Source organism: Leucopleurus acutus, assembly GCF_964270905.1.
Source record: "Leucopleurus acutus genome assembly, chromosome: 14".
Lineage (NCBI taxonomy): Eukaryota > Metazoa > Chordata > Mammalia > Artiodactyla > Delphinidae > Leucopleurus > Leucopleurus acutus.
The window spans coordinates 35503769-35528838 of NC_139156.1; the positions used below are offsets into that span (position 1 = coordinate 35503769).

At 42.1% G+C, this 25070-nt stretch overlaps 1 protein-coding gene across 2 annotated transcripts in view; it reads left to right on the forward strand.

The window, feature by feature from the left end:
• The window catches only part of HTR7 (5-hydroxytryptamine receptor 7), a gene marked incomplete at its 5' end in the record, with an annotated part of 81577 nt that overhangs the window by 52717 nt on the left and 3790 nt on the right, over positions 1–25070 (forward strand). Inside the window, 2 exons of one of the 2 annotated variants that reach the window (XM_082854399.1) lie at positions 20279–21037; positions 22646–22851. In XM_082854399.1, the coding sequence (XP_082710525.1) occupies positions 20279–21037; positions 22646–22673 (787 nt within the window). In that variant the 3' untranslated portion in view covers positions 22674–22851. Of the gene's footprint in view, positions 1–20278; positions 21043–22645; positions 22852–25070 lie in introns of those variants that run through there. The other variant, XM_082854400.1, reaches the window with a different exon arrangement.

Here is a 25070-nt window from a genome sequence, read left to right on the forward strand (position 1 = left end):
ACAATCCATCCCTCCCCCCTCCCCTTGGCAACCACAAGTCTGTTCTTTATATCTGTGAGTCTGTTTCTGTTTAATAGATAAGTTCATTTGTGAAAACACTATGGGGGTTCCCCCCAGAAACCTAAAAATAGAGTTGCCGTATGATCCAGCAATCCCACTCCTGGGCATGTATCCAGAAAAACAACTATAACTCAAAAAGATACATGCACCCCTATATTCATATGGCAACACTATTTACAATAGCCAAGACATGGAAACAACCTAAATGTCCATCAACAGATGAATGGATAAAGAAGATGTGGTACATATATACAATGTAATATTACTCAGCCATAAAAAAGAATGAAATAATGTCATTTGCAGCAGCATGGATGGACCTAGAGATTATGATACCAAGTGAAGTAAGTCAGAGAAAGACAAATATATGATATCACCTATATGTGGAATCTAAAATATGACAAAAATGCACTTATCTATGAAACAGAAACAGACTCACAGACATAGAAAACAAACTTACGGTTACCAAAGGGGAAAGCTGGTGGGGAGGGATAAATTAGGAGTTTGGGATGAGCAGATACAAACTACTGTATATAAAATAGATGAACAACAAGGTCCTACTGTATAACATAGGGAACTATATTCAATATCTTGTAATAACCTATAATTAAAAAAAATACGTAACTGAATCACTTTGCTGTACCCCAGAAACTAACACAACATTGTAAGTCAACTATACTTCAATAAAAACAATAAATTAAAAAAATGCCCAAATCCCAAAATTAATGAAAGGAAAAAATACCTGGCCATATACTAATGAAATATCAGTGATTGCCTGATATAGCATGTATTATTTTTAAAAGTCCTTAAATGATATTAATAAAATACTGTGTATGTTCATTGAAAAACAAAAGGATCAACTATAGTTAATATTATTTAAAATACATCACAGAAATGGAGGCTGGAGGTGGATTGCTGGAAGTTAACACTTTAACCACAGGCAAAGTGTTAGGATTGATGGGGGGAAAATATAGGGGTGCCACTCAGTTATTCAGATAATATTTATTTAGTGGCTACGTACCAGGTAGCAAGGCATGTACTATATGGAGGTGTGTGTGTGTATCAGAGAGAGAGAAAAAAGAGAGAGAGAAACAGACAGACCGATGGGGGACCTTAAATAGGTGAAAAGGAATTTGCATCTAGGATTTAAAAATCTCTTAGACTCTTCTTGGCTTTCACCAAGAAGACAGCATTCAATGTGTATGTCTCTGCCACTTCCTCAGTTCGATTACCTCAATTAGATATTTAGGTCTGTCTGAGTGATCAAACACCTTTGATATTTCTTATACCTCTAAGTGATGTCTGTGGGACAAATAAGTCTTTTGCTACAGTTGTTTGTGTGTTTCATTCATTCATTCATTCATTCATCCAACCAATATTTAATGCCTGTCAGCCATTGTACCAGGGTTTGGATTTCGTGCTGATCAAGGAAGAACATGGTTGTTATCCTAATGCATCTTACCTTACTGAGGATCCAAACAAGTAAGTGTGTAGTCATGGTCCAGGGTAGTTGATGCTGTGATGAGGAGATGCTCTAGGAGCTCAGAGCAGGGCTCTCAGTAACACTGGAGAGTCTGGAGGAAGCTGCGTCCAAGCTGGTATGTAGAGAATGAGTAGGACTTAGCCTAGGAAAGACTGTGGAGTATTCCAGGCAGAGTAGCATCCAGTGCGATAGCTGGGAGCGTGAGTGTTCCCCGGAGTGGTCAAGAGCACGAACAGCTGATGCATGAGCTGGGCAGTAGAACAGAACTATATGTACTTGTGCTAATGATGCTGAGTCACACAACCAGCTATTACAGATTCTGAATTGAGGCTTTATCTGACTGATCATCTTGGAGAGTGAGTTAGTTCCACAGAGGACCAAGTAGGAGAGTGGTCAGGTCAGCACACATTAATTCCCATTCCTTCAACAAACCTCTTGGCTTCCTTACACTTTACTGATATTGGCCCAGTTGTGCTCACTACTCCATTTGTGAGAATTCTGGGAATTTTTTTTTTTTAAAACTATGTATTAATAGAATTCGTTCTTTTAGCTGCTGTTTATTGAAGACAACCTATGTGCCAGGAACTGTACCAAGGATTTTACAGATGTTCTTATTTAAACCCTGTGGTGTGATGTGGTCCTGTAAGGGAGGAGCTGTTATCCCTGTTGTGCAGATGAGGACCAGAGGCTCATAGAGATGTAGAGCAGGGATTCAAACCCAGGCTGTTTATCTCAGAGGCTGGGCTTGGAATCCCAATGCTTGAGCGTCAAAGAAAGAACAACATGGAGGTATTTAGTATGTTTTGCGGGGGCTATTAATGGATCTTTTCAGAGTCCTTTGTGATTAATTTTAAGGTAATGAAAGCGTTATAGGATGTAGATGGTTATATCCCCTGAGGTGGTTGGCAACATAATTAGATAGTTTTGTGTGTGGTGTATTTTAAGACAGATAATGTATAAAATGCCATACTATTCCACATCATCTCTACAATAGGACTTGTCTTAGTGAGAATGTAATTAATCCCCATCTTTCTGTGTGTAATTTTATTGTACGTGTCACGAACTAAATTTTCTAGAACTCTTGCTTGAAGTCACATGATAAAAATAATAATTATACAGTAACCTTTCTCCTCTGGGCAGACCTGGTTGGAAAAATCCATGGTGAAGAGCCAGAGCTTAATGGAAAATGAGAGGAGATAATAAGAGACAACTCAGGCAGAGGTGAGTTTGACGGGGCGCCACAGTATAGCAGGAACATCATGATTACTGAAGCAGATGACGAGGAGAGGGAAACAAACCATTCAAATAATGGGGTGAACAAAATACTGAGTAAATTTTAGCATCAGATTAAAATCCAGGCTATTTCTAGTAGTAGTATGGATGGACTAGTTATTCTGTAAGGCCTATCTAATGCAAAACCCTAGAATGCCGGATAAAATTAAAAGGAATATATGTCATTTAAATTGCATGGCTGATCTGGCCAGAAAGTGAGAGGAATCCTTATAAGCCTGAAATGGAGAGAAAGCAAGCAGTCAGAGGGGGAAGACCAGCATGGAAGCTGGTGGCCTCCCTTGGTAGAGCTGCTGATTTTTGGCGACCTAGAACCTTGACTGCAAAGACTGCAATCTGTAGGCAAGAGATAAACCCTGGGTTTTTACAAAACAGGGAATGAGATTGAAGCTGCCACTCGAATTCAGGACCCTGGCAAGGATGCCCTGTGGGTGTGGGGACTTGCAGGGAGTTAGCAGGGAAATTTGCTTTTCTTAACCCTGGCACTGTATGGTGCAAAATCTCTCTTAAGGATTTGTAACCAGAAGCAGGCACTGATGAGGTTTAGGTTCAAGTTCATACTACTCCTGAGGTGTAAGGAAAACAAACAAAAAACCCCAAACTAGAATTTGGTATAAAGGGATTATGGATTGACAATGCTGCCCGGCCCGGCAGAAATGGAGGCAAATGGTCCCTGGAGAAATTATAGGCCTCAGAGAGTCCCTGCAGTTAAAGTCCCAGGAAGCCCAGGCTCACAATCACCACATCATAAAACTCCTCAGGAAACCAGGCACTGCTAGCAGCCACTACTCACAGCCCAGTTGGGTCTGTAGACTTTAGATGTAATTGTAAAATACTGAACCTCAGATACCCATGTTTACTGTTTTTAAAGAAGTAAAAGATGGAATCGAAAGTATGAGCAAGGGACAAAAACAATCAAAAATGACCAGGCAGATTTGTGGGAAGAGGAAATAAAAGGCCCCAGGATGAGTGTTAGAAAATTGTCCGAGCCTCAGATGAGCTCTTGGGAGCCTCAAGAACATGGAAAGGGGCAAAGGTTTGCCTTGTTTTGGAGGATCCTGGTTGAGTCTACTTGGCCATTCCAGGGCACTGTCATAGCGTTGTCAGAGTGCCTTTCCTCTGGAAGGATCCAGGCATCTCATTCCTTGATATCTAGGAAAGGTAATGGGGCATGATTCTAGGGAGTTAATTACTTAGGAAGTCAGTAATTCTAAAGACTTTTGGAGAGGTCTGTATTGACCATATAGTACTCTTCTGATGTCTTCTGGATTTTCTGTGGAATATGAGCTCAGTTTTCTCATTGTTTCCATAGGAGAATGTCTTAAACTCTTCTTCTCTTTGAAAGATATATTCAAAAGCAAAACTCCAAAAAATTGTGGCTCATTGGTTTGGCTTAAATTCCTTATTCTCACTATTCAGCTTTAAAATAAAGGAGACATAATAGAGACATGTCCGATATATACAGTGAAGAGAAAAAAGCAGGTTGTAGAATTTGTAGGGTATGATCTCATTTATGTGAAAAGATTACATATCAACACGTCTGAATGCGGTATGTGCAGAGACTTTCTAGAAGAATACGCCGTTATAGCTATTTCTTCTGAGAGTAGTATTGGGAATCTAGGGTAGAAATGGGCAAGGAGACTTTCACTTTTTTTTTTTTTTTTTTTTGCCATACGCGGGCCTCTCACTATTGTGGCCTCTCCCATTGCGGAGCACAGGCTCCGGACGCTCAGGCTCAGCGGCCGAGGCTCACGGGCCCAGCCGCTCCGCGGCACGTGGGATCTTCCCGGACTGGGGCACGAACCCATGTCCCCTGCATCGGCAGGCGGACTCTCAACCACTGCGACACCAGGGAAGCCCCGAGACTTTCACTTTTGAATTCATACCTTTTCATATTATTCAAAATTTTTGCTATGGGTCTCATATTACTTTCTAATATAAAAACTGAAAAAGGTTTCAAAATTTAAAATTTCAATCATATATGTAAATATTTATTCCTTGTAAGGGAGTTTTGATTGTCCTTGTTTTCTTCTTCAAGAGTACCAGTGGTACTCTTAGGAGAGAGGGAGAAACTTAAGACATACGGAATCCTACAATGTTCTAGGCACTGGGCTATGTCTGTCTCTTGCTGGGACAAACAACTACAGCACCACCTAAAAAACTAACAAAAAATCAGATAACTTCCCATAATTCCATTGGATTTTACTTCTTAGATTTACAAATGTAGGGAGCTTGATTCTGTCAGTCTTAGTGGTGATTGACCTTCACACTGGACATGAGTCTGTTCCATTTCCCTGTGGCATTGTGCCTCTCACTATTCCTTCGTACCTCCTGAGCTGCTCTGTGTTTATTCACTTAACCCTTTATTGCACATTGATGAATCCCCTACTATATGCCCCTTCTATACCATGTACTGAATTCCATACTTGAATTTTTAAAAGACAAGTAAAATCCCTTTGGAAGCATGCAATTTTGTGAGTAAGACAAATAATAACATGCTGTGACAAGTATAATGATATCAGCACAGTTCTCACTTAGCCTGGGTACCGGGCTGGAGGGTGAGGAATAAGTGATGGGAACAGAAGTTAACCAAGGTCCACTCTGAGGACCTAGAATGTGGAGGTAGAAGAGAACATGGACTGTGTGGCAGGGATTAGCCTTGCTCGCCAGTGTTTCCATCGTCCTCCTTTTGGACACGTGGCGGATTGACTTCCTGTCCCACTGTGGTTAGTTAAGGCTACATAATATGCCATAGCCAGTGCAATGTGGGTGGAAGTGACAAGCATTCCTTCTGGGTGGGAGCGCTCATCTGTGGGTGTGGGGCTCCAGAGCACACTTCCCCTGCCACGGGGATGGTGGAAGCATGCCTTGACACAGAGATGCACTGCTTAGCCACCACTAAGGTGGAGAGCTGGACTGCCGTGTTGCCTGGACTCACAGAAGATGTGACATGAGTGAAAAATAAACAACTGTTGTGATCTTAGAGTTGCTTTTGCTCAGAACATAACCCAGCTTCTTTCAACCAACACAGTATGTGAGAAACAAAAAGCAGGTGTAGGGCAGGAGTAGCCCGTGGTGAGGTTGGAGCAGAAGGCAGGGGTCAGATCACAGCGGGCCTTGGCTGTCGCTTGCTATTTCCTAGCTGGGATGTAACACTGGCCGCTTTCCAAAGTCACATCCGATTTTACTTCTTAGCAGACTCAGAAACGTAGAGAGTTTCGTTTTGTCATTTCTGATGATGTTAGTCCCTCTTCCCCTGTCATTTGTAACCCTCTTCTGTTCCAGCATTCTCTGCTCCAAAGGGGAAGAAAGAGGAAGAGAGCTTGCTGGAATTCTGGGTTTTTAAATTATTATTATTATTTACCTTTTGGCTGTCTTGGTTCTTCGTTGCTGTGCGCGGGCTTCTCATTGCAGTGGCTTCTCTTGTTGCGGGGAACAGGCTCTAGGCACGCAATCTTCAGTAGTTGAAGTACGCGGGCTCAGTAGTTGCGGCATGCAGGCCCTAGAGCATGCAGGGTTTAGTAGTTGTGGCTCGTGGGCTCTAGAGCGCAGGCTCAATAGTTGCGGTGCATGGGCTTAGTTGCACCACAGGAACTTCCCGGACCAGGGGTCGAACCCGTGTCCCCTGCATTGGCAGGTGGATTCTTAACCACTGCACCTCCAGGGAAGTCCCTGGAATTCTTCTTATGAATCTTCGGGGGCACACACGTTTCCCCAGGGACCATGCTTGGGGGCTGTGCAAGACAACAGTGCCATCAAGTGGCCTGTGTAAAATCCTCCCTCCCACGGGCACTTCACCTGTGTTCCCAGCCAGGATCCGGGTGGCAGCTCTCCCACTTCCAAGTAGAAATTTAGGGGTGCCTGATCTCCTCCCTGACAGGTGGGACAACACCAGCTGCGGGTCACCCAGGAGCAAGGCAGAGGTCAGGTTGCCTGGGGCTGGAGGGAGAGTGTGCTGAAGTCTGGAGGGATATTGCAGTCAAAGCTGAAAAATCAGGTTCAGAGTTGAGCCATATTTGGACGGTGGAAGAAACAGGAAAGCCCTGTGTGAGAGGCGGTGGGTGCGGGCAAGTGGGAAGTGGCCTGGATTAATTATAGAGGTAGAAGGCGAATATCTAGCGTATGTTTCTGTGGGGGACCCCAGTTCGTTTAAAGGGGTCATGTTTGAGCATCCGGAGCCGTGAGGCTTGTCTTTCATTTTAATATTACAGTCTCTGTTTTTAGGAGAGTCAGGAGCCCCAGCATGTCCAGTGGTCTCGCCTGCTGGCTGACACGGCTGGCGTAGAAAGAGTCATGCCATCGTCCACATCCTTTGGGATCCATGGTTCAGCTAGTTAGAATCAACTTCAGGGGAATCAGAGGAGGAAAGAACAAGTAGGAATTGTACACTTGGGAGTGTCTGTCCATGGAGGACTTTCCAACATCAGAGGAGGAGGAATTGATGAAGAGGCACGTGTGGATGTGAGGTGGCATTGTTACTTGTCGATACAAATTGTGTCCCCTCATTACTGATCCTATTTGCTTCTCACTTCCTGTTCAGCTGCCACAAAACATAGGGGATCCAGGAGCCAACTCCCTGTTTCCCACAGTGGGAATTCCTTGTGTGCAACTGCCGGTTGTCTTTTCCAATACATTCTACCAGTTTTCTTTATTAACAAGACGCTGGTTGGTTTGGTTGGCAATGCTTCCACTTGAACTACTATCCTCCCAGCCTCTCTTGGCACTAGAGTGGTCATTTTACACAGTCCTGGCCAAGGAGACTGAGATGGAAGTTCTTGGGGGCAGCTCCTGGAGAAGGGCTTACAACTGGACAGTCTTGGTTGGCTTAATCTTTTGCCTTTTGGCCTTTCTCCTGTCTTTTCGCCTGGAATGTGGAAGTTATGCCTCTCTTTGTAGGAGCTATCTTAAGGTCACAAAATAAGTCTGTTAAGAATGGGAATTTAGAAGGATAGGTCCCTGATGGCATTGCAGAGTCACCATACCTGTTTGGGACCCCTGACCTCCATGGGAAAACAAACCCCACTTTGGAGAGGTTATTATGTTCAGCCCAAAGCATTCCTAACTGGTACACTCTCACTTACTCTATAAAATAATAGTTATTCTCATTTGCCATGCTGTAGGGAATTCTGGCCAGACCTCAGCTAAACTAAGACCTCAGATAATTGGATTTTCTTTATATCTCTGTACAAGAATGGCTGTTAGTCAGAATAATAACACCGAAGCTGCACAACTTCTAGAATCATCAAATACAATTATGTTATAGTAAGTAGACTATACTTATTTAAGTGGAAGTCTGCCTAATATATTTTAGAAAGATTTTTCACAATTAGGAACAAACATTAACTTTAGAATTCAATTAACAAAACCATCTTATTCCCTAAGTATTCTGGTTAATCAGCATTTTTATACCTGATAATTTTATTTTACTCTGCTTAAATGCTGCTTTTAAAATTAAAAAACGATGTTATGTTCTTTCAACCTATGAGAAGTTCTTTCAACCTATGAGGTGTGAAGTTTATGAAATTACTTACATGACTAAATTAAATTTAGGTCATGAACTTAAAAGAAAGAAAAAATAATTCAGCTTCACATCTTTTCGAAGGTTAATAAAATTTATCCAGTTAATTGCAGGATACAAAGATTGCCAGTATTCCACTTTTTTCAAGTAAATATCCTGAACTAGAGCTATCCAGCCTACAACTATATGAGTGTGTTTTTTAATTAAAGTATTTGAAACTAAAAAGTTAATCTAAAGAGATAATAGAATGAGACAAGTTCCACCCAACAGATCTCAGTGATACTGGATATTAAAGTTAGCCAGACCTTTTAAAATTAAAATATTTACGAAGTTAAGTCCTCAAATATTAAAGATATGATATAGCACAAGAGACACATTAGAAGGAATACAGAACAAGTGGAAACTATTGTCCCAAACTTCCAGGTCCAGTATGGTAAGCAGTAGCTACATGTGGTTAGTGAGAATTGTGATGTGCTGTATGTGTAAAATATACATTAGATTTCAAAGGCTTTTTTACAAGGAAAAGACTGTACAATATCTCATTAAAATTTTTATATTGGTTATATGTGGAAATTATATTTAGGAAATATGGGTTAAATAAAATATTAAATTCAAGCTCACCTATTTCTTTTTACTTCTTTTTTTTACTAGAAACTTTAAATCTGTGGCTCTCATTATATATTTCTCTTGGCCGGTGCCTGTCTACAATAAGGAATTGAAACAGACTCTCAGAGACATAGGAGAAAGCTTGTGAATAGACAGCATTGTTCTTATAAATGAGGAAAAAATGACATTAAAAAGCTGTCAGAAATTCTTGAAAGAAGTCTGCTTACTAGAATTTTGTGTCCACAGAGTCTCTCCTGCATAGAGCAGCCCTAGTGAATGTCGCAAAATGTAAGTCAGGCCCCATCTCCCCTGCTCAGCCCTCCAAGGGCTTCTCATCTCATTGAGAATAAAGCCGAAGGCCTCATAAGGGCCTGCCAGGCCCCACAAGGTCCGGCTCCTGGCCAGATGTGCCACTCACATCTCCCTTTCTTGCTCACCCGATGATGCTGGCCACTCTGGCCCCTCAGCTGGCTTTTGGACATGGCCGTGTACTGCTCTCAGGGCCTCTGCATATAGGATTCACTTTCTCTGGATCCTCCTGTGACTCACTCTCACCTGTCTCAGGACTCTGCTCAGATAGGCCTGCCCTCACCTCACCACCTGTTCTCGCCCACTGCACTGTCCTCGCTCTCAATCCCTTTTTAATTCATCTACCTGGCACCTAACACTGCCTGGAAAAGCCACATCCGATTGTTTCCTTGCCTTTAGCACCACCGTATCTCCATTGCCTAGAACAGTAGTGGGAAGCAGGTAGGTTCTCAATAAATATTTGTCAGGCAAATGAATGAATGAAAACACTTTAAGAGAAGCAACCAAAAAAGACGGAAAAAAAGTTTGGAAGGAAATACACCACAGTGTTAATCAGATCTGTTTCTGGGGTGATGAGAGTATGATTGATTTTAACTCTTTTCTGCTACATCCCCAAGTATGTCCCCTCTTCTTCCTTGTTAAAAGAACCTTATTTTGGGGCTTCCCTGGTGGCGCAGTGGTTGGGGGTCCGCCTGCCGACGCGGGGGACACGGGTTCGTGCCCCGGTCCGGGAAGATCCCACATGCCGCGGAGCAGCTGGGCCCGTGAGCCATGGCCGCTGAGCCTGTGCGTCCGGAGCCTGTGCTCCGCAACGGGAGAGGCCACAGCAGTGAGAGGCCCGCGTACCGCAAAAAAAAAAAAAAAAAAAAAAAAAAAGAACCTTATTTTGTTCAGGTGCCCCCTCTTCTACACGTGGTCATGTTTCACTCAACCACTCATGGTTGTCTCGTGTTTCTATCTGTGATTGGTTTAGGGATAAATATGTGATGTCATTCACAGCTGGAGAGCTTTGAGCAGAAGGCTGTGGAGAAGGCCATCTGGGAGGGTTTTATTGCTTAAAAAGAGATGCTCATGAAGAAACGGTATATCAGAGTCCCACTGGGTTTGGTTTGTGTGTGATGTTTGGAATGGCGGTTGCCACATCCTGTCCATGGAACTGCCGGTCCCAACACTGAGGATGTCAGAGCGAAAAGATGGAAGGAAACCCAGTCCTGCACGATGTTCTTGGGCTGGCAAATTAAGTACCTCAGAGCCAGCCAACTCTGTGACTTCATGTTTGGGGAGATAATAAATCATTCTCAGTGTTTAGGCCATTTTGAGCTGGTTTTTCTGAAAAAAAAATTTTTTTCCTAGCCAAATGTATCTAACTGATCCTCTGTTATAACAAAATTCGAGTGAAGCAGTCTCCAAATTATAAACCTGTCAGACAAAAGTGCAGAAGTCATAATGAGAAATACGCTTGTAGAATCTCCCCAAGGAATAGGCTACAGTAGGGACACAATTAGCGCAAAATGAGCGCTCAGTACTTGAGAGAAGAACAACTCCAACAAAGAAGAAACACCTTGAATTACCAAAATAATTATATAAGCTTGAATCATAAATCTAACACACAAATGTGAAAAAATGATTCTGCTTTTCACATCATCTATGCTGGTTCAGGCACATTTGGAGTCCTGAGTCCAAGTCTGTAGTCATGCTGTAAGATCACTGACAAATTCTACTGAAAAGAAGGATGATTTGTTTTCAGTAGAACTACTATTTTTGTCTGGGAAGCTATCCCTACCCCTATTCTTACTCCATGTGTTTTGGTGAAGTGGATGCCCCAGTCTGGGGTGTTGGGTATTTTTCCTGGCCTGCATTTGTTCAGGGATGGATGTGTGAACTGATCAGAGCCAACAAAACACAGTAAGACATTTTCTGGCTGTGCTGGGGGAAAGCATACGCTTTTGAATCAGATTGAACCTTGCAAAATATAACTCTGGAGCTGCTGGACACCATATTGCCATTCGCTGAGCTTGAGAATTAAGCCACGTTGATGGGAATAGAGATGAGAATTGGAGAGAACCCAGATTCTGGTGACATCATTTTGGGCCCCTGGATTGAGACGTGCCTGAAGTGTAACCTGAACTTTTTTTATCTGTGAACGCTTACACTTGCCTTCTTGCTTAATCTTGTCTGAGCGTGGAGTTCTGTCATTTCCAATGGAAAGGACCTAACTGAACAAAAGATGTGAAAAGATCACAAGTGGCTGCAGTCATTTGAATAGTTGTCATATGGAAAAGATTAAGAATTAGTCTCAGTTGCTCTAAAAGAATAACACCCATGGAAGGGAATCCATCAAAAGGTACAGTTGTCCTGGACTTAGCGTAGAACTTTTGAAACATTTGTGACCATCCAACAGTGTAGCTGTTTGCTTCAAGCAGCTGTGACTTCTCTGTCAGTGTATGAATTTAACTAAAAGCTAGTCATGCTCTAAGTGGGAATTTCCATGTTGAGTTAGAGTCAGGGCTTCTAAGCTCTTTCCAGCTAGATATTCAATGATTCTCCAGTATAAATGGGAAACAGGGATTATACTAGACCAGGTATATGGATGCGTTTTGTAACTGATTCAGTAGAGAAGTGTGTATTGATCAAGGGGAGGCTCTGGAGAAAAACCCATGTTTGAAACCCAGTTTTGAGCTTTATTAACTATGTGACATTGGGAGAGTAAGTTAACCTCTCTGAGCCTCAAATTCCCCATTTGTAAAATGGGGATAATACCTACCATTTAGGGTTGTAGGGACTGAATCCAATGCTGTGTATAAGCATTTATCACAGAGCCTGGCATGCTGTATGCTCAGTAGATATCAGCCGGTATTATTCAAATGCTATGAAAACATGAGGCAGAATTATTTTTGCTCTTCTTGTTCTTTTAGCATAATCATTCTGGGGATAAAAGGAAAAAATAAGCCATATTTCATTAAACTTACACAATGGAGGGTGGGTTTATGGGTAGACAAATGTATAAAAAGAACACAATTTTTTTCCCCCATACATGTAGAAAGTAAGTTTATCAGCTATGATTTTTAATTCTGGAAGGTTTTTACTTTAGTGTAAAGACGCATGTCGTGAAACAGGACTAAGGGAAAGAAGAGAATAGAAATAGCCTCTGCGCTAAAGTCGTAGTGGTTTTTTTTTTTGTTTTTTTGGTCACTGAATTTTTAATTCTGTTTCTTTTTCAATAAACTCGTCCCATCTGATGACTTTCCTAGAAAGGGTGAGTATTACCTGGACAAAGCACTTACATAGGCCAACATGAAAATTACAAAAGGAAAAAGGATAAAGAGATTGCAACATTTGATTGAAAAATATTAATAAAAGTCTTATTCCTTTTAAGTAGTTCCCGTCTCTCCTTGGGGGATAAATGTCCCTTTCATATGCCAGATAACCTTTAAATTAAAGTTGTAGTGGGTTTTTAGTGATCAGTGTGCCAAAGGAGGAAGGAAGAGGAGGGGAACGTCTCTCTCTTACTGATGTACGTCGTGTATCCTAGGAGAGGAAGACAGCTAAGCTATTAGACTCTGCGATGGCTCATATAGACTACTAATACTGAATATTATTTCACACTGATAAGTAATGCCATTTTGTGGGGAAATAATTTTAAAAAATGCAAGAATAAAGGATTAAAATGAAAGACAAGAATAAGTAACCAAATACCTGATGCCTATTTGCTGTTTTAAAGTATTATGTAGATAAGAATAAAATTGTGCTGCTATGATGTGGAGGTTTTGTTTTTAAGAATTTGTCTTAATATCCTCTGAACTTAGGAGGTTATTGAATTATTTGATGGTAATTTTGTCATCAGTTTTCAATTGAGATGCCTTCCCAAATATTATTTTTAAAGATATACTGATTTATGGCTCTTCCCAAGAGGTTTTTCTTAATTCTTTCTTGTATGTTTTAATTTACTTTGAAAATTATTGGTCTTTCTATATGATATTTTCTTCCTCTTTTCGTTTCTTTCCTCTTTTAATTTCTTTCTCATCTCACGGTCCACAAAAGGGATTTTCAATTTTACTCATTTTGTTCAAAGCACTGACTCTTGGCATTTGGTGTTTTGCCAACTGGTTCTGATGTTACTGTTGTATTTTTGCTTTGGTTTTTAGAACCTAATTTTTAAAATTCCTTTTGTAGGTTGGAATATATCATTGATTTTCTAATTGCAAAACATCTTTTGTTCATTGTTCTCATAATTATTTAAAGTATGTATTTGGTTATAGTTAGTCATGAGGTATAAAGCTGAGTATGTTTAAAACTTTAAATGAGAAAATGCATTTTGGTAAGGCTGATCTATATTCTACTCTATGTCAGTGGAAATATGTGAACATTTGTGATGGGCCTAGGTCAGATAAGCAATTGAGTTCAGAAAGAAAATACGTTGGAATTATGTATTCATATGCATATATAATATGCTTTTGAAGATTAAATATACTTGCTAGTTGATTGCTTTGGGGGAAGATTCATGGAAATGGGCAAATTAATTATCAACAATAATGAATAGAAAAGAGTATAGAGTAAATTTCATTTGTAACTTTCCATACAATTCATTTAAGGGGAAATGGTGTTTTCAAAATATGAAATAGAGAGACATGTGTCTTTCCCAAAGCTATATATGCCATATTTTTCTATGCTTTTTAATAACTTGAATATCGATGAATTTAGACTGCTATGCATGATATTCTTAATGCAGGAGTAAAATGATGTTCAGATTCAAATGGTGCAGCAACTTGGGGTACATTAAGGAAACTTGCCTTCTTGTCTTTTCTGCAAGGATGGCTCAAGGACACACACCTTCAGCCGTTGCAGGATTTTTGTGAACTGGGCCCTGGGCTCCAGATAATGGGAGTGTTCTTGGCTAATGGGAAGAAACATCAATTCTGTGCTGTGTGTCAGTGGGACCTTGAGTGGCTGAACACCAGCCTTTGCCAACCACATCCTTCCTTTTCTTCAAAGGCCAACTGAAGGACAGGTGACCCCTAAGTTTTAGGGTTCATATCACCAAGATGTTGGAATCGTTTCATCCTTTCTGTGTCTGGGTGTTCGCATCTGAAGTGTGGATGTCCTTGATTGGTGGGTGGCGTAGGTAAAAATGTTGTTGATACCAGTTGAATTTATTTATCCTATTATTTCTGGATTACTGGATAAATAAACAATGACTAAGCCCTGCAATGGAATGCTATGCAGCTCTGAAAAAGCATGAGGGAGCTCTCAGTGCACTAGTGTGAAAGTATCTCCAGGATATATTGTTAGGTGAAAAATGCAAAATAGTGTGTCCAGGATGCTGCCTCACGTGTAAGAAAGTGGACGTGAACACGTATTTCTGTTTGCTTGCCAGAGGAGGAGTGCGCAGGATTCTAATAAAAGTGATACATATACGAGGACGGAAATAGGATTTGAAGTAAGACTTCTCAATATACACCTAATTATATGTAAAATTTTGAAGTATGTGAAGATATTACTTATCCAATGAAATAAGTTAACATTAAAAAATTTATAAAGAAAATATCACCCTGGATGCATGAAGCAAATGGATTAGGAAGGAGGAGAAGAGATATGGAGGACCGATTTAGAGGCTGTTGTGGTGATTCCTGGAGAGAGAGTGATTCTACAGTGGTAGCAGTGGAGACAGACAGAAGCGGGTAGGTTTTAGAGGCACTGAGGAGGTAAAACAGGCAGGGCTGTGTCAATAATGGGGAGGGGAATGATGAAAGAGGAGGAGTCAAGGGTGACTCCCAGGTTTCTGGACCACACCCTTAGATGGATTCACGAATCAGGAGAATAGAAGAAGGCTCAGTTGGTGGAGATGATGATACGTTTGCACATGTCGAGATGGGGCCAGACCCATACAAGGTGTTTAATAGAAGTCTGTTGAACAAAGGAGTGAATAAAATATTTCAGAGATAGCAAAGTAGAGACGTGAAGGAGGCAGTTGGATTTGTCAGTCCGGGGCTTCAAGGGGAGGTCTGGACTAGGGATTCAAATTTGGGGATCACCAGCCAATAGAGGTTTTTGAAGCACTGGTAATTGTGGAGGACAGCTAGGAAATTAGAAATAGAAGAAAAGTGGGGTTGGGACGCAGCCTTGAGGAATTCCAAAACATCAAGGCCCGCTAGTGGAGGACAAGGCAGCAAAGAAGACTGGGCAAGAGTGGGCAGAGGGGTGGGAAAACTGGGAGAGTGTGGCAATATTGGACCAAGGAAAGAGTTTCAAGAAGGAGGCAGTGAGTGTATACTGAGAGCTGCAGAGCTATCGGGTATGATGAGGATGGAGAAATGTCCTCGGGATCTAGAGAGGGCATCAGTCATCCCAGCGAGATCCGTCTCAGAGGCCTCTTGGGTGAAAGGTGGATTACAGTGGATTGGGAACTGCTTACTTCAGATGCTGGCCCACCATCTTCCCTGTCATCCTGGCTTGAAAACAGATGAGCTTCTTCAATTCCTCCTTTATCTTTATCCTTATCCCTCATCCCTACTAAACCATTTTCAAGTTCTGTTTACTCTGTTTCAACATTATCTCTTGCTTCTGTCTTCTTTTCACCATTCGTACTGCCACTTCACCAATTCAGATCCAGCCAGCAATTGCACCAGTGAATTCTACAAACACCTACTGTGTGCTGCTATACTCTGTTGTATGTAGAGATAACTCCCCTCTAGTCTTACTTCCTTTCTCAGATGCTTTGTATTACAGCCCTCTTACTCTCTTATTGGATTGACTCAGGTTACAGTTTTATTTGCCCATTCCTTTCTTTAAAAGGGGGTTCGGAGGAAAGGAAGTCAGCTATATATTTTGAGTGGCTGTTAGGTAGAGAGTGGGGTAAAAGTTTTAGTTACATACATGTTCTCATGTAATCATCATAGTGAATCACAAGATAGATATTCTTTTCCTGTTGCTTTATGTGTGAGGCAGAGAAAGCTCAGGAACGTTGAGGATCTTTTTCAGAATACTTTAGCTAGTTAAAGGGACAGAGCTAGAATTCAAACCAGATCTTCCCAGTGCAAGGTTTAGATTGTTTTCATTGTCTCTTGAGGTTAACTATCATCTAGCCACTCCAGAGATGGTACCTCTCCATGCAGCCTAAGATAAGGAAGGGGGCAAGGCAGTGCCACAGAAGTTGAGGGTGGAGAGCATTTTGAGAAAGACTGGGCAATCTGCAATCACACTTCAGGGAGGACAGAAGTCGAGCCTTATCAGAAATGAGAGGGCTTCCCTGGTGGTGCAGTGGTTGAGAGTCCGCCTGCCGATGCAGGGGACATGGGTTCGTGCCCCGGTCTGGGAGGATCCTACATGCTGCGGAGCAGCTGGGCCCATGAGCCATGGCCACTGAGCCTGCGCGTCCGGAGCCTGTGCGTCCGGAGCCTGTGCTCCGCAGCGGGAGAGGCCACAGCAGTGAGAGGCCTGCGTACCACACAAAACAACAACAACAACAACAACAAAAGTTAGAAATGAGAAAAAAAATTAGAATTGACTAAAAGGGAGGTAACCTTTTATAGTAAAATGCTTTTGAGTGATGGAGGTGGAAACCAGATTATTGGGAGAATCAGAAGGAAGTCGGTGGGTAGGAAATAAAAGCAGCTGAGATAGACAAGGTGTTCCATAAAACTGGGGTGAAAAGGAATGAGAACTATGGAGGATTGAATGGAATATAATATAGACACACAGTAGAAACACATGCACCCACCCATACATTTATACCTGTAGGTGTAACAGAATACACCTGTAGACTTGGAAAGTTAGAGAGAGAGGAAGAGAAATAATTTAGAAGCTGGGCCTTAGAGGAGGGAAGAAAGCACAGGCCCACAGTCAGTGTTCTTTAAATACGTCCTTGCACGGGGAAGGTTTAGATTCTGTTGAATAAAACTTGTGTAGGAAACTCCTGCTTGAGATAACGGGGATCTTCAACTCAGAGGGACACGCCAATCTCAAATTTCAAGGAAAAGCTGAGGTCCAGACACCTAGCCTGGCAGGTAGAGGTGAAAGGGCTTCGAGGTTGTGATCACAATGCAAATTGGTGTTGCAGCTTGCCCCCAACCCCACCCTGAACTCCCTAGTCCCCTCCCCTGCCTTATTTTCCTCCATTGCACTCATAATTATCTGACCCTACTCTATGCTTTTACTTATTTATTTATGAGTTTTCTCTCCGCCCCACACCAGTTTGTCAGCTTCATAGATTTTTGTCTGTTTCATTCACTACTGTATCTCCCCAGTCCTTAAAGCAGTACCTGATGTACTGCAGATAATAGTCTTTGAATGAATAAATTAATCAGTCAAGATGGAGTCAAAGTCCCAGTGTAGGCATGGAATGGATTTTAGAGTTCCTTCAAACACTAGTGTTTGTGGCTCACTTTTTAGAGGATGCAGGTGTCAAGTTAAAACAGTAGGGTTGGACAGACTCATTCCTAGTGGTGTGGTGAAGGACTTGCCAGCGAATCCAATTTCTAAGGTCACGTGCTAGTTAGGAGAATAAGGCTAGATTTAAGTAAGCCTGAAGATATAAGTCCCTATTTAAGTAATGAAAATGTGAAGGATGGAAGGGAAAACGGAACTGACTTCCTCAAAAATTGGAGTTTACCAGGTTGTGAGTTCCAGGCTTGCTAATTTTTTGTATGACCCCCCCAAATACAATATAATTTATTTTCTTGTCATGAGAATCCTCCTTCTTCCTCCTTCCAACAAACACCTACAGTATTGCTCTACCTACCTACCATCCCAACCCCCCAGTAAGTAGATGTAAGATGGTCTGACAGTGCCATCTGGTGGCCACCTAGGAAACTATATGAACTAATCGCTGTCATTGGACCTCCAACCTGGGTTGGTACAATATCCTGGAAGCCAGGTCCAGGCTTGGGAACAAGCAGTTTATGCCTGTGGCTACAGGCAAAGGGAGAAAATAATCAAAGTCCAAGCCCTGGCAAAGGCTGCCTGGGGAATCTGGGAAGGAGCCCAAAGGCTCCATTCACAGGAGTTGATAGAGAGCAAGGATTAGGTCCAAAAAGGGAGGTTTGCAAAGGAGTTCCAGCAGGAAAAACTTGGAGAGAGCTCCTGAACCAAAGCAAAGAAGGGGAGGGTTTTTTTTTTTTTTTTTTTTTTTTGGTGGAAACTCTGCATTCAGCCTCAGGGCAGGGATGAGCTTAATTGTGAGCGTGCAGTCAGTTCTAACACCTTTCTTCAGGGCTTTCCTCGTCTACCTTTTTCTTTTTTCTTTTCCTTAAATCTATTTTTTCCTCATAGCTTAAAACTCAGATAATTTGGCAGTTCCACATAAGGTCGAGGATACTTCACACTTTCCTTCTCTCTATCTTTCCCCTCTTCTTCCCTTGTTCCCTCCTTCCCACTTCCTTTTCTCTTTTCCCTTCCTTTTCAGCTCTTATTCTTGAGTTCTCAGGAGATCCTCCCTCTTTCTCGTCCTTCATTCTATCCAGGAACCAAAACATAATCTTAGTTACAGCTGAAAAACCTAGAGATAGTGCTTATGAGTCAGCTTTATCAAGAACAAGGGAAGGCAGAGGTGAAATGAAGAACTGGTACCACTAACCCCTGCATCCTTGGGAGGAGGGATCAGAAGTCCCTTCAACGTTACCACGAGGCTCAGTCCTCCCATTCACCCCCTGCATGATCTCCCCATGTGCCTGCATTCACGATTTTTGTTTCTTTTGTTCACTGCCATATTCCCAACATTTAAAACGGCATCTGGCATATAGAAGGAACTCTATTGATACTTGTTGAAGGATGGAATGAATATTCTCACTGTATAAGCAAATCTGGCTTATTCATTTTTTTACCGTATTTCAATTTTGCCTTGTAAGTGTTGCATTGATGCTAATTTTCATTGTGAAAGCATGATTTGCGACTTTTGTGAAATAATTCAAATGTAACATGTGAGGCTATTTCTATCCCCCAAATAATTGTTTTTTAAATTCCAAACCACCAAGTGACCTACTTTCAGAAAATAACTTTTCATGTTTCACGAGTGTATCTTTTATGTACATAAATGAAGTAAAAAACCAACAAAATGGCCAGCTTTTACCTATCTTAGCTTCTTATCTTAGCTTCTTATCTTAGCTTCTCACGTGCTCCTCCCTCAAAAAGAAGCTAAGACTATTAAATACAGAGGAGAAAACAAATTTGGAAAGCAGAAAAGTACCAAGCATTTGACAGAACATCTTGCCAACTGTGTTTTCTCTGTTTGCTGAGTCTCTTTTGCGTTATAAATCCTTGATAACAGAGACAGAGAAATATCTATTCTCTATACAGAACTAAGCACAGAATTTGCCTAATATTTTTCAGAATTATGCCCTTCCTTGTGATCCTCCTTAGAACTGGAGAGACGAGGCAGGCTGCTTTCGTTTCACAGACTGTTCCTCGGACATAACTCTTGCGTGAGAATTTTCTGGGGATAAAAAAATGATCACTTGCTACTTTCCATTCCAAAACCCTAGGATTTCCTAAATATCTCACAGCTCTCTCTGATCTTAAAGAAGTGCTTTCATTTCAGTGCAAAGGGGAACTGAAAATGAATTCAGAGCTGGCCTGAATTAAGACAACAGAGGAGATCAGTGGGTGTGTAATATCCGAGTGTGGTAGAGCTTGGCTAACTCGCGAGGATGCATCACAACATCCCATCAGGCCTGACATTTTGTTCCTGGCTGATTTCAGTGGCAGTGATCATGGTGCGGGGGAAGGCATATGTTGAATCTATAGTTCGTGGACTACACAGTCTGTGAGAAGCTACAAGGTATAAAAAGAGCATGGACATGCTGGCAGTGCCTTTGGCTGACTGTGTGACCTGGAAAAAAATAGGTAACCTCTCAGAGTCTTAGTTTACCTTTCTATGAAATGGGAATAATGATGCCTACCTGGAAGGGCTGTGTGAAGATGAGAGCTACTAGGTACACAGCCTAGTCCCTGGCTGGTGGTACTCCCCAGTTGATCTGCTGTGATCCCGGCAGTCACGTGTTCTCTTTCCATTTCTCTCCCAGGTACCTTGGGATCACGAGGCCGCTGACGTACCCCGTGAGACAGAACGGGAAGTGCATGGCCAAGATGATCCTCTCTGTCTGGCTTCTGTCCGCCTCCATCACTTTACCACCGCTCTTCGGCTGGGCTCAGAACGTAAATGATGACAAGGTGTGCTTGATCAGCCAGGATTTTGGCTACACGATCTACTCCACCGCAGTGGCGTTTTACATCCCCATGTCCGTCATGCTTTTCATGTACTACCAGATTTACAAGGCCGCCAGGAAGAGCGCCGCCAAACACAAGTTCCCCGGCTTCCCGCGTCCCGTGGAGCCCGACAGCGTCGTCTCCCTGAACGGCATGGTGAAGCTCCAGAAGGAGGTGGAGGAGTGTGCAAACCTTTCGAGACTCCTCAAACATGAACGGAAAAACATCTCCATCTTTAAGAGGGAACAGAAAGCGGCCACCACCTTGGGGATCATCGTCGGGGCCTTCACTGTGTGCTGGTTGCCGTTTTTCCTCCTCTCGACGGCCAGACCCTTCATCTGTGGCACCGCGTGCAGTTGCATCCCGCTGTGGGTGGAGAGGACATTTCTGTGGCTGGGCTATGCAAACTCTCTCATTAACCCCTTTATATATGCCTTCTTCAACCGGGACCTGAGGACCACCTACCGCAGCCTGCTCCAGTGCCAGTACCGGAATATTAACCGGAAGCTCTCGGCTGCGGGCATGCACGAGGCCCTGAAGCTTGCCGAGAGGCCTGAGAGACCTGAGCTTGTGCTGTAAGGTCATTTATCACTGTTTTCCTTCTATCCCCCCAACCCTTATATGGGACTCCTTTTGGAAGCACATCGTAGAAAGCTTCCAGAATCAGTAGCAAGCTTATTTTCTACTAAGCGTATCAGATTTGCATTTAGAATACTGTAGACTCCAGTCTTCCACCCAATAGAATTCCAAAAGCCAAAGATAGGTTTTTAGTTGGATTGGAAGAAGAGACTGATTCGCTGATGAATTGCAATTGATGTCAGTGCTGACAAGGAAGGTGATGTTTTTTATCCTTTCTCCGTAAATTGGATGTTATTTAGGTCCTTATAGCTCTGATTCTTGTAACATTATCATTTTAGTTGCTATTACTCTTAGATCCAGTAAAACTGTTTTGATGACCTCGTCCTTCACTGGTGGAAATCATGAAGGAGGTGATATTTGGGGTGGGTCTTGAATAGAGAGTAGGACTAAGGGATGGCAGGGGTGGAGGTGGGTTTGGGGCTGCTCAAAGCAGAGGGGACAGCATGAACAGAGGGACACAAAAATGGATGGAGGTGCATAAAGAATCTGGGGTGTGTCTTCAGCAGGACCTAGAAGCTGGGTAGATTGGGGTCAGCTTGGAGGGCAGGTAGGCAAAGTGGGTGTGGGGAGAGCTGAAGGTTTTTGAGCTGGAGTGAGACAAGGTATGCCGTATAAATAGGAGAAGGGAAGTGGGTAGGAGACCAATGTAAAAGAGAGGTCTCCCGTCAGGAGGGCCTGCACGAGGAGGGTGGGAGAAGGGCCCGAGTAGTCTGGGGCAGTATGGAATGGTTCGTGTGGGGAGATGCCAGGATGGAGCAAAGTCTTGAAAACTACAGAGCTTTTAGAAAGTACTACCCATCTTTAGGAGTTGGGAATTGATAGAGAGTTGCTGAGTTTGTCTGGGAAGCACTAGTAGCTTTCCAAGAAGCAATTACAGTGGGCATTGGGATCCAAAAAAGGACCACGAAGGGCCAGTGGTGATAAGGAAATGGGTTTTACATGTAACACACATATGACTGAATTTGACACTGTAAAGAAGGAAGGAGACAATATAGCAAAGTTGGCGGGTCCAGTGAAGACCTTGTTTTAAATTTGAGGTAGAGGAGACATCTTCATGTTTGAAAGCTGAGGGGAAGAAACTGGATTGTGGAAATAGAAGGTGCTGGTGAGAGAGAGAGCAGCTCAGTGTTGGATGTGAGAGAAGAGTTATCCCTCTTCACTGAACATGGTTCTCTGGAATAGACCAGAGAACCATGGACGGTGGTAGCTTAGAGGGACCTCCTCAGTCATCTTGCCCAATCCCTTCATTTGACAGAAGAGATAACTGAGTCCTGGCAAGTGAGATATCCCACAGTGATTAGCGTTACCACTGGGTCTACATCCCACATCATGTGAGTCTTGCCTCTATATACTCTCCATATACTAGCCTTATTTGTGATCAAGATGGCCAGGGAGACCTCTGTGCTCTCAGCTGTCTGAGGGGAGCAGGGTCCCAAAGTGTCCTCATGGATTACAGTAGACTGTAGGGGCTCCCAACCTAGGATACACCCCAAATGACTCTGAAAACCTCAAGGAACTCAGCTTGTTCTCTAACTCATCACCAGGATGAAGGAGGCAGAAACATCTCCTTAATATGGATAAGGGAAACCAGAGATCATCATTTCCTGTCCTAGGAACTCAAAGTTGTAAGACTACAGATATGCTAATTCTTGAGCTGTGAAATAGCTTCACAGGTATTTATTTTTACTTCTATTATATACACTCTTTGGTACATATGAAATTGTTCGCAGTAAAAAATTAGAGTTTTTTTTTTTTAAGAAAGAATACAATCTTAGGTTTCAGAATATATGCAATGAGCAACCTGTATCCCCAGGGATCTTTCCAGGCCTATAAGATTCTTACTGAATTGACCACTAGTGTTTGTTCACCGGGACCAGATTCTAAATTCCTTCAGGGAAGGAGCTATGTCTTAGTCAAATTTCTGTTTGCAGAATCTAGTACAGTGCCTGACACTGTACTAGATAATAAAAGTAATCATTTCTAACAATTATTGAACACCTACTACATGCTGTCATGGTGTACATCATTCTACCTGTAAAGTAGGTGCTTCTGGCATCCCCAATTTTCAGAAGAATAACTGAGGCTCAGGAACGTAAAGTAACTTACCTCAGATCACATAGCCCCTAAGTGGTAGGTATGGTATGAATCACTCCAATGCATGTGCTCTTAGCTATTATGCAACACTACTTGTCAAATGACTTGAGTCTGTAGGAGTGAAGAGCTATTGAATGTTTTGAGCTGGGGATTTTAGCCATCAGCTCTCTAAGAAGACATTTAGAAAAAACTTGTTAATAGAAGTAAGTTAAGTTTATTAGACTTACTGTAGCTTAGGAGGACACCTCCTTGACAGAGACTTGATAGCTTCTCAGATGGAGGGAATAAGCAAAGATATTGATAGAGTTTTAGAGCTTGGGCTGGGTCATGTTAAGGTAGGGAACTAGTAAGGACTGGGCAGGGATTATGACATGATAGCTTTGGATTGGTGGGTGTAACTAAGTGAGGGCCTTTTTTTTTTTTAACTTTTTATTTTATATTGGAATATAGCCGATTAACAATGCTGTGATAGTTTTGGGTGCACAGCAAAGGGACTCAGCCATACATATACATGTATCCATTCTCCCCCCAAACTCCCCTTCCATCCAGGCACCTCGATGCCAGTATTAATGAGCAAACTATCAGTAAGTCTAATAGTCTTACTATTGACGAGTAAGCTTGTTTAGTTGGTGCACAGTCTTATCTTTTGGAAACAACTATTTCCTGGAACAAGTACTGGGTGATTTTGCCTGGCCCCAGAGTTGTTTAGCACAGGAGCTGAAAAGCATGTTGGTTTCAGTTCCCAGGAGTAACATGCTGAAAGATGCGTTTGAAGAGAGTCTCCCTGGCAGCAGTGGGAAGGGTGGATAAAATAGAAAGACTGGTGGCCGGGGGTCCAGTTAAGTAGCCAATATAGAAACTAGGAAAGAACCATTGAAATCCTCAACTAGGAAACACTACTCTGTTAGTTTTCCTCCTGTACAGTCAAAGAACTTGAGAATAATTTTATTGATTATTTTAGCTAATAATAAACACATAATTCAGATAGTTTACAAAATGCTAATTTTCAGATGTCACACAAACAGGCTTTCCAGTTTGAAATAATAGTCACCCACATATATTGATGATTCACTCTCATGTATTACGCTGAGCACTCCATGTGAATTATGTCACTTAATCCTTATGACTTTATGAGAGGTGGGTTCCTTCATCTCCATTCTGTTGGGGAGGTCAAATAATTTTTTCAGCCATCCATGTGGAGCTGAATTTGAGCACAGGACATCTGTGTTTAAATGTACTTTTAACTTCCACACTACTATGACTTTTATAAAAGCAAATCAGCCAACATAACATCCAAGGATATTTGCCTCTGTGTCTTTAGCTAATGCGGAGTCTCGGGTATTACTTTCCTGTTCATCTAAGACAGGGCTCAGCAAACTTTTACTGTGAAGGGCCAGATGGTAAATATTTTAGGCTTTGCTAGCCATACGGTCTCCACTGAAACTACTTATTTCTGGCTTTGTAGTGAGCAAGCAGTCCCAGACACAAGTAACCAAATGAGTATGGTGGTGTACCAATAAAACTTTATTTACAAAAACAAGTAGCCAGCTGGGTTTGGCCCACGGGTCATAGTTTGCTCTCCCCTGGCCTCAGAAAATGACTGTGTCCTCATTACATCTCTCTGTTTGAATTTATAATTATTGATCTTATTTATAATTATGGAATGTTAAAATCATTTGGGATGAATGGCCTAAATATTTATTAACTCTAGGAAGTTTCTAATTAGAGAGTTGGAATAGCTGCTATTTAAAAAATTCTATACCAGGCTGCTTTCTTTTCAGTTCCAATGTGGGAGGACTCCTTTTTAAATTCTTGTTTATAACTGTGTCAGGCATTGAGGAGGATACAGAAAACACATGATGTCTTTCCTGCCTT